General features: G+C 54.7%; 1 protein-coding gene across 2 annotated transcripts in view; it reads right to left on the bottom strand.

Moving 5' to 3' along the window:
• The window catches only part of CDH22 (cadherin 22, type 2), an 82,081-nt gene that overhangs the window by 37,867 nt on the left and 28,198 nt on the right, over window positions 1–16,016 (bottom strand). Inside the window, exons 2-3 of one of the 2 annotated variants that reach the window (XM_014943841.1) lie at window positions 14,417–15,392; window positions 9,408–9,702 (exon numbers count right to left, since the gene is read on the bottom strand). In XM_014943841.1, the coding sequence (XP_014799327.1) occupies window positions 9,408–9,702; window positions 14,417–14,641 (520 nt within the window). In that variant the 5' untranslated portion in view covers window positions 14,642–15,392. Of the gene's footprint in view, window positions 1–9,407; window positions 9,703–14,416; window positions 15,393–16,016 lie in introns of those variants that run through there. The other variant, XM_014943842.1, reaches the window with a different exon arrangement.

The raw sequence follows: 16,016 nt of genomic DNA, 5'->3' as shown, positions 1-16,016 counted from the left end.
GCAGCAGGGACAAGGAGGGAAAGAAGAAGTCAGGGAGGAGGTGAGAAGAGCAACGCAAACCTCAGAGCCAAGGGCTGGCAGAAGGGGAGAGCAGGGGCCAACACTGATCTTGCACATGCTGATGGGAAGGAGAACAGTAGGGTGCAAACGCAAGATTGCCTCCCCTCCAAGGCCTGAGCCAGGACTCCAGACTGCTGCCAGTGTCCCTTTTTGTCCTGCAGAGTGGCAGGAGAGACCAGACCTTGGGCCACCTTGGGGCTGCTGTCTAGGCAGGACCTGCTCTCCAGGAGATCACTGGTCTGAACTGGGAGCTTTTCTCCCAGCAAGACCATCTGCTGGACCACCTGGGAAGGAGCTGGGGATGAGATGTTATCACCACTGCTGCCCCTTTCCTGTCACCACCAAGCAACACAGTCACCTCCAGCCCGTAGAGGGATGTCCCAGCCAGGGTCTGATCCATGCTGCAGCACGTCTCTGCAGCTGACAGACCTGCAGAGGGATGACAGCCACGGGAGAGGAAAGGCTTTTTGCTTGCCCAGAGCCAGACACAGCACCACGTCCTCATGCTCTACACGTAGCAGGGCAGGAGGACTATAAATTGGATAAAAGTCCATCAAATGTCTGCAATTAAGTTATTGATTTTCAACACTGCCTCATTAAACTGGGTGCTTCACTCCAACTGCCCCTGTGATGGCTTTAATTTGACATCATGTTCAATTTGACAAAAGCAGGACCCGGGACATGAGAACAGGCCCGGGAGCAAAGGGGCCGAGATCTACAGAGACAACAGGAGGGAGGAAGGAGGGGAAACCTAATGCTACCTACAGACACCTCTGAGAAAGGAGACGGTGTGACCAGAGACCTGTGAGGGTGGGCTACCCAGTTCCACTTCTAGACCAGTCTCAGAGCATCTCCGCCCTAGAGGTCAAGCACCAGTCACCTCTCTGGTTCCCACGACACAGTGGGCAGAAACGGACCTGGTGTCTTCCTCTCCCCTTCTCAGGAGACCACAAGTCCAGCCTGGAATTCCACGCCAGCCCAGCCTGGACTTTGGCAGGAGACAAGACAGCGGAGATACAATGCTGCTGCAAGCCGCTGGGACGCACACGTTCCCTCCTAGTCCAGTTCATGTCAGTTCTCCTGGAAAGGGTGTTCACTGAAGAAAATGAGCAGTTACCATGGTTGCTTTTCATTCTCCCATGCCATCTCCTCAGAGCTGCAGCTCTGCTGATAACATGAGAATCCCCCTCATCGGTCTTCAGCAGCAAGCCAGTTCCAGTCGACGTGTTTATGCTTCGCTGTCTCCAGTGAAGTTATGGTGCGTCCCTGCCAGGCACGTCCAGATTACACCACAGCAACACGAGCTCCCTGACTTGCAAACAACTGTTTAAGATCTACTATTGCCTCCTTTTCTTTGAAGGGCCTGTCCTGCCTCCTTCTCCTCCTTCCCCTGCCTGCCATCACACGACTCCTTCACCGGGAACGAGCCAAGGCAGATCACCCCCACTCCAAGAGCTGCTTGCTCTTGCCCGGGCACCTCAGAGGCAAAGGATTAGGAGACCCCAAACTCACCCACATGTACATGAGCCCATCAGAGTTTGTTGGTCTGCACTTGCCCTGTATACAGTACAACCTGCGTCGGGGCTGCGTGCGTGCAGACAGACCGAGTGCCCCACAACCCTCTGTCCCAGCTATGGCAGTGGTGTCACCCCACAGGTGCCAGCCCAGTGATCATTAAAGAGGGGAGCTACCCACTAAAAGTTTGCATCAGGCCCTGCATCTCATGCTGCTTCTCCCCAGATGTGTTCACTCAATCACATAATTCGCCTCCTAATCCATCCCTGTCAGACAAACAGTTCCACTCCTTGTGTTCCAGTATTTACCCGAATACTGCAAAACCGCATCACTGCCAAAATCCAGTGGGAAGGCAGGATCCATGCCCACCCAGAGGTGGGTTTTACCAAAATATGGCTCTGTTTTAAGCCATATTCTAGGCAATCCAGGCATGTTGCTGCTCCCAGTTCTCCTGTGCCAGCACAAGAGACTCCTGGCCACAGGGCTACCTCCAGCTCCTGAGCACTTCCAAGTGCTGGATCAGCAGGGCTGCGGGGTGGCAGATCCAGGCTGCCGGGTGCCAGGTGTGAGCCCATGTTTGGGACCAGCACTTTTGCCTATAGTGCAAGAGGACACCAAGCAGCATGAGGAGCATTGCAGCAAGACCACGCTGAAGCCAGCAAACCTGAAGGTGATGAAGGCTCTGCCTTCCCTACCTGCTCTCACAGCATCTCGTTTACAGATGAGCAACAACACGCAGGTGAGGAACATGAACCTCACTTTGTGCCTTGACTTCTAGTGTTCAAAGATGCAGTGCAGCCTGCTCAAGGTCACCTATAGGACACCAGGAATCTAGGAGTCCAACATTCCAACATCCTCTCTTAACCCCTATTTGTCCCATTTCCACCCTTCCCTCTTCCTCTCCTTCAATCTGAAGAACAAACATCTGGAATTCCAGTTTAACCTGATCCCTTCCTTCCTGCGGAGACAAGCATCAGAATAGGAACACTGGCTCCCACCCCTGCTCTGATCTTAGTGCCTGCTCTCTGAGCATAGCACTGCCCACAGCACGTACAGCGTGTACGACTTTTATTTAGCTTTTTGGCATGTGCCTTAGCCATAAAAGACATGATAAATAACACCTAAACATCCATCATGTACCATATAACCCACCTCCCGTAACCAGGAAGCCTCAATTCATATTCAGAGAGATAATTAGACATGTAAAATGAGATAAAGACCTCGTTCCTCCCCTGGCCAGCTCACACCACAGAAAACCAACAATTTTACATAAAAATTAATGACTCAGAGTCCATCTCCTACTCTCCTACTGCAGAGGTGTGATCTGGCACAGCAGGTCAAACAAATTGTGTTTCCCCCCCCAGAGGAAAGTGGGGCCAAGATCCCGACTTCTGGAGCAATCCTCCCCCACAGCCCGTGTGGGGGCTGCAGGAGGGGACACAGCCCCTGGCCACCAGCCATCCTCCAAGCTCTACAGGCCCTGGAGATGTGCCAGGGACATCAGCCAGCCCTTGACTCCGCAAGCCCAGGGAGATTAATCCCATCTCCCCTGCGCCCAGCCGGGATCAGCAGCGCAGAGAGGGGCTGCCAGCACCCAGCACCAAAAGGTGCCTGGTGATGTCCCTCAGGAGCTGGTGGGATCAAGGAAGGGTTTGCTGTGGCCATGAGCATCCCCGCTCAGTTGGTGTCAGTGTCCTGCTGTGCAGATCGGCCCTCGAGGACAGGGCTCCACAGGTCCTGGGGTCTGCAGAGCATCTTTGAAATCCCGACGCAGACCTGACCGAGTATCCATCACCACCTCCTCCGAAGGACCCAGGGCCCCGGGGACAGTTTCAGCCACGCAGGGAGGTGCCATCCGCCCACACACAGGCGGCTAATGGCTCCAGACCACTTACTATGCCACTCACTCCAAACACGTTTAGCTAAAATAAATCTCGACAGGCAAACTCCAAACACATCCAAGAGTAAAGAGGCCCTGCACTGAATCCACAAGCAAGTCGACGGGACCTGTCACTTCCCCAGGGACAGAAATACAGCCAGGATCCAGGCCTGCAGAGAGGCAAAGAGCAGGAAAAGCCGACACTTCCTAAATTTGACCATCCCTCCTCATGGCAGCCTTCACCCCTTCCCTGCTGCAGCCAGGAACCTCCAGCAGCATTCCAGACCAGCTCCAGGGCTGCATACAACACCTCCAGCTCAGGCTGAGCCCAAAGGAGAACCTTCTCCCCATGCTCAGAGCACTCCTCTGTGCAGATGCAGTGAGCTCTGGGACAGCACAGGGTCCTCTCAGCCCTGCAGAATATAAAAGCCCCCCCCCCCCAGAGGAGGGCTTTGTCATGCAAAGCCATAAGCCCTGGGCTGATGCCAGGGTGCAGCACTCCCACCGTAGGGACCTGGCTGCTGGGGGTGGTGGCAGGGGAGTGAGGCAGCTGAGATTTTTCTAAACGATGCAATTTGCAGCTTTCCTCTTGCCCCAGTGCATGCAGTGGCTGATGCACCCCAGAAGCAAGCAGGCAGGGCACCAGGGAAGTAAATAAACCAGAGGAGCTTAAGAATTATTGGAGCAGAAGTGACTTCCTTGCAATCTCAGGAACATCCTTACTTGGTAGGAAGCCAAATCCGACCCAGAGGAGATTCACTGCAGAGCCCTCGCCTCCCGCAGGACAAGCCCGAGGGAGCCAACCTGGCTGTGGTGGAATGGCTCAGACGTACAACTCTGGAAAGGTCCTTTGGGGTGTCTGGCCAGAAGGCACCCCAGCCCCTGGCACCAAGCAGATAAACGTGGTGTCTTGGGGAGTAACCCAAAGCATTAAATCAAGGGGGCACAGGTTCCCCCAAGGGTCTTGGCACAGGCAGACGGGATGTAGAGAGGGTGCAGCAGATGCTCAGCTGCTCAGGGCAGAGGGCTCAGAGCCTGCACGGTGACCAAGAGTGCAGTGTGAAGGTGTAGTCCCACTGAGGACCAAGAGACAGGGCAAGCCCCAGCTCCCAGCTACTTGCTGCCCAGCACCTTCCAGATGCACACATGTGTTTTGAGCACTTTCTTATCAAGGAAATAAAAAAATCAGACTGCCCGCAAGCGTTCTGGCTGCATGTTAAACAACATATTTTTCTCTGCTTCCAGCACAGAGATTAAACCATTTCTCTTCACAATAATCACTTCTGCATTCAGTCAGCTTTGTGCTAGAGTCAGGGCTTGACCCCAAGTTTCTGTCTGCACAGACAAATCGTCTCTAATCTGGACTTGGTGCTACACAGAGAAATAAGGAGAGCAAGGGAGGAGCGATGTTCTGACCAAAGGATGCACATTTCCTCGCGTGTTCCTCACTCCAGGCTCCTCAAGCTCCCCAGACAGCCCAGAAGCGAGCTCTGGGCTGTAACACCCACTCTGTGCAACCCGCGGAGCCGTCTGGCAGGAGACAAGGTGTGCTGGAGTTGGGCTCGTGCCCGTGTGCGGCAGACGGCTGCTCGGCAGACCCCAGGGAGCTCAGGAAGGGAGCCCAAAACACAGCTAATTTTAGCATCTCCTCTTACAAGGTGAAGCTCCTGCAGTTCCCAGGCAGTTGGCTGGGTCCCATCCTACTTTCTCCTGCTGCTCCAGGTCTCTTCCTTTGGGGCTAGACCCTGCTCAACTGAGTCATTTCGGAGTGATTTTCACTGGGGTACCCGGGCAGATGCGGAGCCTCAGGTGCCAGTGGAGAGCATCTGCAAGCTCTGAGCCCACAGATTCCTCTTGAGGTGATGGGACAGCATTCAGGCTACAGGGGGGTCTGCAGCTCAGGGCCCATCCTGCAGGCAGACCGGTCCTTGGATGCTGAGCAGGGATAGCCCCCTGCCCCACCATGGCTCCAGCTGCCTTCCCTGCCAGGGTCACCCAGCACCAGGTCAGACCTGCCTCCCAATGGCCACACTGGATGGCTCTGCGCCCTGCTGTCTGCGAAATAGTCCTCAGCAGCTGTGACAGTTCTCCCGATGCCCCAGCAGCCCCCAAGCAGGTGAGGTTTCTGGAGACAAGCCATTTGAAGCCTGCTCTTGCAGCTGGTCCTGCCGTGCCAAGGGAGCCCAGGTAAAACTTCCATTTTGGATGTGTTTCCTCCAAGTGCAGGAGCTCGGTGCCAGCCTCAGGTCTGTGCTGTGTGTGTAGAAAACACTGACTTCTCCAGGGGCACAGCACATGCTCAGCGTGGCTCCATGGGCTGGGGTTAGCTCCAAGCACCCACTCTGTCCCTTACAAATCCCAAATTCCAGCCTTACCTTCCTGACCATCTTGCATCTGCCATTTTAAATCCACCAGATAGGAATAGCAACCCCTTTTCCTTTCTCTTTACAGAGGTTTACAGTAAGTCTGGATGAGTTCATGGTGAAGTTGACTAAACCCATGGAAACCACCCACAGTTGCAAAAATCCCCAGGCTGAAACTGGCTGCTGTCTGGGAGAGTATTAAGAGGAGCATCACACATGTGTGCTGTTCCTCCTTCTCCATAAGCAACCACTTTGGCCTCTGTCTGGACAAGATCCTGGAACAAAGAGACCTTCAGTCCACCCTGACATAGTGCTCCTGTCCCCGGCAGCACGTATGTTGTCACCACCAAAAGGTGCTGCCCTAGCGCAGAGCAAGGGGCAGGTGTGTCGCAAAGCCCTCTCAGCCACTCAGTGAGAGCTTGTGCAGTTCTCTCATTTGTTATTCCCTCTTAGACACTAGGAAATCAAATGACTTTCCCTCCCAATTAGTACTCCTTCATTATGCAAATAATGTCCTTTGATCTGCTCCTGCTGTCAGAGAGCGGATCTGACCGTATTTGTTTTATCCCTCTTTACGCCCCAGGAAGGTACCCACCCTCTGGGAGCTGGGACTCTGCTTTGGCAGGGAACGAGGAGCTGGTGGCTGATGGCTGCCACCAGTGAGGAGAAAAACCACCCACTCGGGCAGCCCCAACCACAAACCCCAGCAAGGTCTGGGAAGGCAGGAGCTGAGAGGAGGAAGAAGGGGGTCACCCTTCACTTCTCAGGTTGAGCCGCAGAGCAAAGGCTGTCAGAGCAGCAGAGACAGGGAATCAGAAGAGAACAGGTCCCTGCAAACAGGCTCCAAGCTGGAGAACATCCCTGCCCCCTGGGGTGGGCACATCCCAGCCCTTTCCCCAGCAGAGAGCACGGCTGAACTGATGATCCAGGAAAATATCTGCACCCAAACGGAGCTGAGACCAGACATGTTCCCCAGCAGGTCCCCAGGCTGTGACCTTGATCTGGAGGTATTAATAGCCAACCTGAGCTCTCCCCAGGCTGCCCAGCCTTCCTACCCCTGCCTGGCCAGGAGAGAGGGTCACCCCATCCCCATTCAGGAAGGCAGCAAGGCATGCTCCCCATTCACTCATATGAGAATATCCCTCAGGTCTAGGGAGATTATCTGTCCAGCTCAGAGACATCACTACCAATACCAACCACAAAAACAAACAGGGCCTGGTAGGGTATTTCCCCAAAAAAAGTCCTGAACTTTACCTCCCTGGCCCAGGCAGCATCCCATGTCCTGCATCCTCAGCCCTTCCTACAGCGGCTGGAGCTGAACTTCACACACCAGCGCCATCTCCCTCTGTGTCCATACCAAGGTCACAGTGAAGGAGCAGGGCAGCTGCTGAACCACAGAGGGTGGAGAAGAAAGCCATTTCTCAGGCTGCCTTGTTTATGCTTTCACAGGATGTGTCCATCCTGTCCTTTGTGCTACCTGTTCCTGGCCAAAGCACTGGAAAGCTGAGGGAGAACCACGAGGGAGCTGGGGACCTGCAGCAGCAGCTGGGCCATCTCCAGGGCTCCGCTGCTACAGAGCCCTTATGCTCCCTGGCATGGCCAGGCTACTGAGAGCTCCAAGGTTGTCACAGGCAGAGGGACATCAGCTGGGTAAGCAGAACTGCTCTTTGCTCCAGCTCCCCTCTCTGTGCATGCAGCTTGGAAGCACAGCCCACGCCGTTCACAGCACTCCTCTTTACTTTTAACTTCTGAGTATATTAATTTGCAGGAATCGCCTCCTTTCATGTTGTGAAACCGTGTTTCTTTCTCCCTCTGATCTCCAATTTCGCATAGAAACTGTCTCCTTTGATATGCCTTGTTCACATCAGTCTGATCAGGCAGCTCCATAATTGTTAGTGATTTTCAAAGAATTGGGATCCTTGTCTAATACTCAGAGTTGAGAATTCCTTCCTTTTTAAATGTTGTTCAAGCAAAATAGATTAATTTAATTTCTTTCTTCCCTTTGGGAACAGGATGCCTCCTGCTTTGCTGCCCACATGCTGCCTTTTATTTCTCCTGGAGCACATGGCTGTAGTTCACAGGGTCACTCTCTGACTCAGGAAAGGATTTATGCAGGTAAATGGAAGAGGAAGGAGAGCTCAGGATGACTCAGGAGAGCTTGTTCTCCATCCATCACCAGAAATCCAGGCAGCAGCAGCAATTCCTGCACATCTGTACCTGCTGGAGGCCATGCACTGGTCTCACAATATGCTGCACATTAACCACCGAGAGAGAAAGCTCTGTCCTGAGGCAGCACAGAACTGAGGACTCGGTTCCTGGATGCCTCTTCAGCCAGACCTTCCTGCACACACAGGACCTGCTTGTTCCCCAACCTGCTGACACCTTGTGTGGCTCAGCCCCGGACCCCCAGGTCCTCTCCCTCGCGGAGCTCACTGCCTTCTTGGCACTGTCACTCTCATCCCTTGCTGACTCATCCCTTGCTGACAGCGTTGGGGACCTGCCTTATCTTTGATGTCACTCAGTCTTTCACAGGCTGGCTTCTACCTGGATGCAGCCTTTGGAGAGCAGTGATTTATCGTTCCCTGCCCGCAGCGCACGCCGGCACGTGCGGTCTGCTACATGCTCTGGGCTAGTCAATGGGGGATAACTGATAGCCCGACGTGGACGGGGGACTGGTGTGACATTCTGGGCACTGCAGGAAGCCAGCTACTCTGCCTGGACTTGAGCTGTGCTCAGCAGCACAGGAACCCACCATCAGGCCAGCACATGGGGCAAGGGCAGCTCATGCATCGCCTTCCCTCCACACCTCCTGATGCTCAGGGGAACACAAGGCTCTCTGTCCCCCTCCACCCTCCCCAGGGGATGGACTCACACAGCCTCGTGGCACACGTCCCAGCGAGGCTGATTGCCAACGGACTCAGAGATGCCTGGTGGGAAGGGGATGGGCAGGCTGACGGTAACATGGGGAAGCCACACTCCTGTCACAGGGGACATGAATTCCTTAATCTCAGTCAAAATCTGCTCTCTCGGAGCAAGGTCAGAAGGCAGGGGAGGGGCTCGGCAGCACTGCATGGGGGTGCACAAGGGGATGGCTGGGCAGCTGTGGGGCTCTGGAGAGCAGCAGAGCAGCAGCACACAGAGAAGGGCCTGAGGAGGGGCTCGGGGACAGGCAGGCAGAGGAGGAGGAACCCTTCTCAGGTTAATCTGAACCACAGGCAGCTATGAGCCCCTTGGCATGCAAGGGCTCAGTGCGTCCCCCCTGGTCCCCCCCAGCGTTTGGGAGAGAGGGGGCTGTGCAAAACCAGGGTCAGAGCAGAGCAGGCAGCTGGCACCGCCACGACCTGTCTCCAGGGCACAGCTTAGGGCTGAGACTGAGCGCTCAGCCACAGGCTGGCAATCAGCTCAGAGGATTTATTCACTTGTTTTCCTTAAGCCACCTTATTTATTTTTCCCTTTTGGCTTCCTAGCTCTGGTCTCAGCCGGAATCCCTGGGATTTGCAGGCGGTTTTGTGGGGTACAGCGGGCTCAAGGCTTAGATGGGAGAGAGGCATGGGTTTCCCAACCCACCTCCTCCCACCCAGGAGACCTACCGATGGGGGACAGCTCGGCCACGCTGCCGATGTAGGGCCCCTCCAGGAAGCGTGGCTCGCTGTCGTTGATGTCCTGCACCTTGATGATGAACTCTGACTCAGGCTCCAGCAGCTGGTCCGTCTGCCGGTCACGGGCCTGAGCCCGCAGGGTGTAGAAGGTCTTCTGCTCCCGGTCCAGGCGCTCGGTGGCGTGGATGTCACCTGTGATCTCATCGATGAGGAAGATAGTCCCTGCGCCCTCCCCGGAGATAGTGTACTTGATGGAGCCGTCCCCCTCATCCGAGTCCGAGTGGATCTGCCAGGGAAAGAGGGAGAGGGTGGGAGCAGGCTGGGGTCATGCTTGTGCCCCCACAGCCCAGACCGCACGGATATGGAGCCCCTGGTCCCTGGGTGATGCCCATCTGCTCCCTCTGCTACTGCTGGACCAAAAGGCAGGACAGAGCATCACCAAATGGTACCTGTGCCCAATAAACTGGAACTGCAGTCCTGTCTCTGCCACCATATGCTTGGCAGATCACAAATCCTGCCAGTACCCACCCACACCACAAACCAAGGGCCAAACCTCACTCCTGTGGAGATGCTGGAATCATCCTAGGAGATGCTGGAAAAGGGAAGGACAATTCACCAGCACTCCAAAAAAGAGAGGCTTCCCCATGAGCAAGGACCCAGGACCCTGGCACCCAGCAGACTGGGGTTTAAGGGCAGCTCCCCAGCATCTGTCCCCATCCACCCAAAGCCCACCCTCATCTGCCAGCTCTGCTCCAGCCACAGCCACCCTCTGTTTCCTGGGCAGTCAGTGCTGACAAGTCTCCCTGGCTGAGAACGCACGCATTCGCTGCACATCTGTATTGACTTTACGTGGCAAGTAGCGGGGGGGGGGTGTCAGTCCCTCACAACATCACACCCAGAGCCCCCACCTGAGAAAAACCCACAAGAAAATATGGCAAATCAGGCTGTGTTCAGGATGAAACACAGACCCTGGGGAAGTTGCCTTTGTAGCCAATCTCCACTTCATTTTCTAATTAAGACAACGTTTGAAAATAGGAAAAGAAAGGGTAAACAGCAGCTCCCCATGGACCAGGAGCTGACTGGAATCCAGGCCAGACGTCCAGAGATAATTTTATTGGTGGCATTAAACTGAGTTATGAGGTTTTTACAATCCAGCCACTTATGAGAAATCTATTAACAGTAACTGGACAGGCAGAATGCATCTTGACAGAGAGCAGCACGGGCATTAATTGGGACAATCCATAACGGGATAGGCCCCCGGAAAGGTTTAATCGGCTGCTTTCATTTGCTTCCCACAATTTCTGCTTAGAATCAGCAAAGTCGTGCCCCCCCAGCCCCCTCCCCCCCAAAAAAAAAGAAAGAAAGAAAAAAGCCGTCCATTAATCGGCTAATGAAATATGAAAATGTTTATGGGCCATTCAATCTTCCAAACTGCAGTTCTATAATCCACCTTTCAGACACACAGCTCTACCAGCAAGAATTTATACCAGCGCTGCCTCTTTTTTATGACGCCTTCATTATATTTGTCTTGTTAGATACAGTTTATATATTTATTTCAGGAGTGAGGGGGCCCACGCATTAGACAATTCAATGCATTTTACACAACATTCACATATTACTGCCCATGTTGAAACGTCTCCCAAGGCTTGCCTGGGAAGGAGACCTTTGTTTAGCTGGGAAACAGGGCTGTGAGCCCAGCAGTGTGCTGGGACCAATGTGGCTGCTTGGCCACAGACCTGCTGGGGCAGCATCTCCCAGCAAGTGCCTGCAGGGATGGTCTGCCCCGCTCTGCAGGAGCATCCTGCCCTGGTGATCCTGCTTTATCCCTCCCCAGGCTGTGGGAGACCTTGTTGTCCCCTCCACTTTATCATCTTCTCCCTAATGTTTGCTACTACTCCTCTAAAGACCAAGCTTTTCAGAAAGAAAAAGGTGCACCTGGTCTGTCCAGTGCAGGTAACAAACCTGCAATTTTCTGCTGAACGCCAGGCTCACTATTAATAATTAGGCCAGAGATAAACCTGTGGCTGCTTGGCCACAGACCTGCTGGGGCAGCATCTCTCAGCAAGTGCCTGCAGGGATGGTCTGCCCCGCTCTGCAGGAGCATCCTGCCCTGGTGATCCTGCTTTATCCCTCCCCAGGCTGTGGGAGACCTTGTTGTCCCCTCCACTTTATCATCTTCTCCCTAATGTTTGCTACTACTCCTCTAAAGACCAAGCTTTTCAGAAAGAAAAAGGTGCACCTGGTCTGTACAGTGCAGGTAACAAACCTTCAATTTTCTGCTGAACACCAGGCTCATGATTAATAATTAGGCCAGAGATAAAGCACCCAGCACCTCTTCCCAGGACCACACCGAGCTCTCAGCACATCCTCTTTACATATTTGCTCATCGCTGACTGCTCAGAGCAGGCACCAGCATCCCTGCAAACTGGAACACTAAGGAAGAAAAATGGAGCCTGGGCTCAAGGGGCTGCAGTGATTGATTTACAAGGGAAGATTAAAAGAGCTAAATCTGTGCTGCTTGACTAAGCAACAACTAATGGGGGAGGGCAGTATAACAGAGTACAGACATGGGAGGGGAGATGCCACAGGCCCAGACTGCATCCCAGGGATGCTTTCTCCTGCCTTGTCTCTCCAGTACAGCAGGCAGGCTCAGGGAGCACCACACATGGGCACCCCTGACATGGCACAGCCCCGTGCTGACCCGGGGACCCCCACCGTACCTTCCCCCAAACCCTTTCCAGCTCAGCTCTGCACCCCAGGAGCAGAGGGAATCCCCAACTCAGCTCCTCTGGTCAAGGACAAAAGCATCCACAGCAGCTATTGAGGAGGTGGACAAAAAGCTCATCAGTTTATTAAACAGGAAAATAGTTTCCTTGTCCTAAAAGGCTACAATCAGGATTTTTTACGAAGCCGGTAATTACTAACTAATAATTAAATCAAAATTAAATGTGCACATTCCTTATTAAAAGCGATTAAACAGAAAGCAAAAATACACAAATAAAAAATGACTCTGGGGCTGGAAAAGAAAGAAAAATCAAATAAAAACTAGCCCGTAATAAAGGCGCACTCTGTTTGCTCCAACTCATAAAGCCCGAGTTCATCAATTTTCTTTAAATATTAGCAACTTAATTAAATCTGCTTTTTTCCCTTTAATCCTCTCCTCTATCTAAAATAGATCTGTCCACATGCAGAAGTTTGTAACTAGTGCTGACCCCATAATTCTATTTAAAAAACCCAAAGAAATCCACATCAAACTGACAGCAGCCTCAGGGGAAATTACAGTTCAGAAGAAGGATTAGCCAGAGAACCCAGATTTTATGGAAATGGTATCGGCCCTTGGAAAAGCACACGTAGGTGTGCAAGAGGTGTCCACGGAGGGCAAGCCCCAGCTACACCACATGGAGCTGTGGGTCCTCCCCATGCAGGAAGGCTCCCAGACCCACACGCTGGGCCTTGGGGGGGGTCTGGCCCCACTGCCCTGGGAAGCTGGGGGGTACCCCACCCTGGCTGTCCCAGGTGGACCCCCCAGTTTCTCCCAACCCCAGGAAAAGCCCAGCCCTGGGTTGCCTTCAGCCCTCAGGAGCAATATTCCTAGGGAATGGCTTTCAGCACAGGCTGGCTGCTTTTTCAGAGTGGGGTGGGCGATGCGGTGAGTGAGGTGGAAAGGGGCTGTAAAATGGGTTAGTTGTAGGTTCCCCGGGTTCGTTTTGGAGACGAGGCGGTTGCTAGGCTACCTCCGGAGTTTGACAGGGCTTGATGCCTGGAGTCTCTCCCCAGGGGAGCTGTGAATTAGCTGTAACTGCACCGAGCGCCGTGGCAGAGGAGTGCGCCTTTCGAGTGTCTGCCGAAATGGACACAAATCACCCTCGAAATCCCAGCTGGCCGCTAGCCAAGGAGCCCATTTTCAAGCCTCCTGCAGACTCACGACCAGGCGGGCTGAGGCCATCAGACAGCCCCCCTGCGTGAGCCCCTGTACATTTTCCTTTGGGGAGAGCCCATACCCCCCCAGGGGCAGCTCTGTCTTGCAGCACACTCCTCTGACTGGTCCCAACAGCTGGCACTGCCTTCATCAACAGACAAATAGCACATCCTCCTGACACATGGGAGCCACAGGGCAGCTTCTCCACAGCCCCCAGAAAAGGGCAAAGCCCACCAACCCCAAGGCAAAATGCTCCTTCAGCCTCAGGACACCAGTCCCTCCAAGCCCTGCACACCCACACCAAGAACCTTCCACCCCACACTGTGCAGGCCAGATACATAAATCCTGAAACAACCTCACTCTGGCCACAAACAAGAGCAGGATTGTCATTCCACAACAAGAATGGGACATCTCCTCCACCAGCCACAGTTTTCTGAGATAATTAGCTAGGAAACAGCTGCTGTAGCCTGCAGATCCAGGAGGTCCTTCCAGGACCAGCAGGGGCCACGAAACAAAACCCAGCACATGATCCCCATGCTGAAAGGGCTATGGGACCAAGGATAGACCATCTTCAGGAAGTCAGGGTTGCACCTGCAGCAGCAACCGCTGGGGCAGGAGGGCCCTTGGTGCTACAGCAGCACTTCAGCTCCCAAGATATAGCAAGGACCAGCATGAACAGATGACCGTCCTGCCTGATCTACATATCTGCTCCAGCCCAGCAGGTCCACCCACAGAGATGGAAGCTAAGCCTTCTCCACTGCCCCCCACAACAGCCCCCAGAGCTGAACCCCTTCTTGCACCCACCCCAAACACCATGGGAACCCAGCACACAACTGGAAGAATATAGATGTGAATTTTGGTGTGCTCCTGCCCTAGAGTTTTCTGGGAGCACATTAACCTCACCACCACCACGCCCCAGCTGGGACCAGGCTCCTGCCATTCCAGTTCATAGAGCTAACCAGGCCCCCATTAGCAACCTTCAAGCAGGTCCTCACCCTCCTGCCAGGCTTGACCATGCTGCCAGCGTGCCCTGCTCTGTCTCTGGCTTGGTCAGCCCCATGAAGACATAGGGTTACCTTACCTTCCCCACGTACAGCGGCTCCGTGCCTGTGTACTCCTCCACCACAAAGAATTGATTCCAGACCCAGCCACGCTTCACTCGCCCGCCGGCCAGCAGCGCAGGGTCCCCCGGTTGCCCGAGGCCAGGGCTCTCCACTGCAGCGTGCATGGCCCAGGCCCCCAGCTCCTGGATGGCGCAGAACAGCAGCAGCATGGTCCACGAGAAGCCCTGCAGACCCTTCGCCATTGCACTCTAGGAGGCTGCATGAGCAGTAGCTTTTGGAGGGGCAATTAGCATCCTTTAGGGAAGAGGAGGAGGAGGAGAAAAGTCCACACAAGCAGCGTGGGGCTCACCGGTCAGCGCAGAGCATCCCCATCCCTGCTGCATGCCGTTGTCCTGCAGCTGGAGCACTGCTGTCCCAGCAGCTGGAGTCACATCTGTGACAACAAGCGTCCTGGACCACCCGCTGCTAGCGCGGGAGCCGTCAGCGCTGGTGCCTCACAGGCTGCTCCTGGGTCTCCAGAGAAGAGTCTGGCAGCTGGCATTTGTCCCCGGGGACAGAGCTGCAGGGCTCCGTGCTCCGCCACCGTTGGTCTCGCTGGGGAGCGGGGTCCCACAGAGCCCACTGCCCACCCCTCCAGCGGGCAGGAAGCTCCCCAGCCACGTGCGGGGCACGGGCACCCACCACCGTCATCCACAGGAAGCAAAGGGAAGCTTTTCCACACGGTTTCCCAGAGAAGTCAAGAGGATGAGCTGCTGTAGCCAACGTCTCGCCTGTCCCACGTGGCCACGGACTACTGTGCCAAGGATCCAGCAGCACAGGCACTGGCACAGGTGCCACACGTGCAGTTCACAAGCCCATTTGTAACTCCCATCTCCAGGGGGATGACATCCCAGCACCCGGCGAAGGATCTTTTGCCCAGCTGATGCCAGTCGCGTCCATCCTCTGGGGGATCACACAGGGAGGCGCAGGGCAGCCGGCAGCATCCCCAGGAGCCTGGAAAAGGCCAAGGTGTCAGTGCTGGTGTGACAGTGGAGCTCCATGTTACCCCCCCCACACTGCCTCTGCAGCCTTGGTCAGTATCTCCCACCCTGCCCTGCCCCAGGTGTCCCACCACAAAGCCCAACCGGTCCTGCTGGAGAAGGTACCCTGGAAGGGAAGGCAGCAAGCTGCAGAACTCTCATCACGGTGGACATCTGCTCCAGCAAAGGGGACTCCAAAACCAAAAGGTCCCACTGTTGAGGGCCCATCCTCACCACACTGCCCTGGTTGCCAAGGGGAGTGAGATCTTCTGCACCATCGCTGCCCACACCACTGGGGAGACATGTAGACAGCACCCTCAGGGCCAGCCCACATGAGTCCTGCACACACAGACCATGCTGACACCAGGGGATGCCAGCACCTGGCAGTGGGAGGTGCTGGCTGTCCAGCCACTGCTGCCATTTTTCCCAGCAGAAGTTTTCCCATCACCTCACTTCTGCAGCCATGGGCTAGGAGAAAAGCATCTCTTCAAGGACTGGCCGCCTGGCTGATTTTAAAGCTAAAGTTTAAGAAAGGGCTCTGGAGTAAGCTTCAAGCCGCTCACAAGGCACTAAGGATGAAGACATGAGACCTGTGGCC

This window comes from Calidris pugnax, unplaced genomic scaffold (assembly GCF_001431845.1).
Source record: "Calidris pugnax isolate Ruff unplaced genomic scaffold, ASM143184v1 scaffold118, whole genome shotgun sequence".
Lineage (NCBI taxonomy): Eukaryota > Metazoa > Chordata > Aves > Charadriiformes > Scolopacidae > Calidris > Calidris pugnax.
Note: the sequence above shows the minus strand (reverse complement) of the source record. Positions and strands in the feature narration are given on the sequence as shown.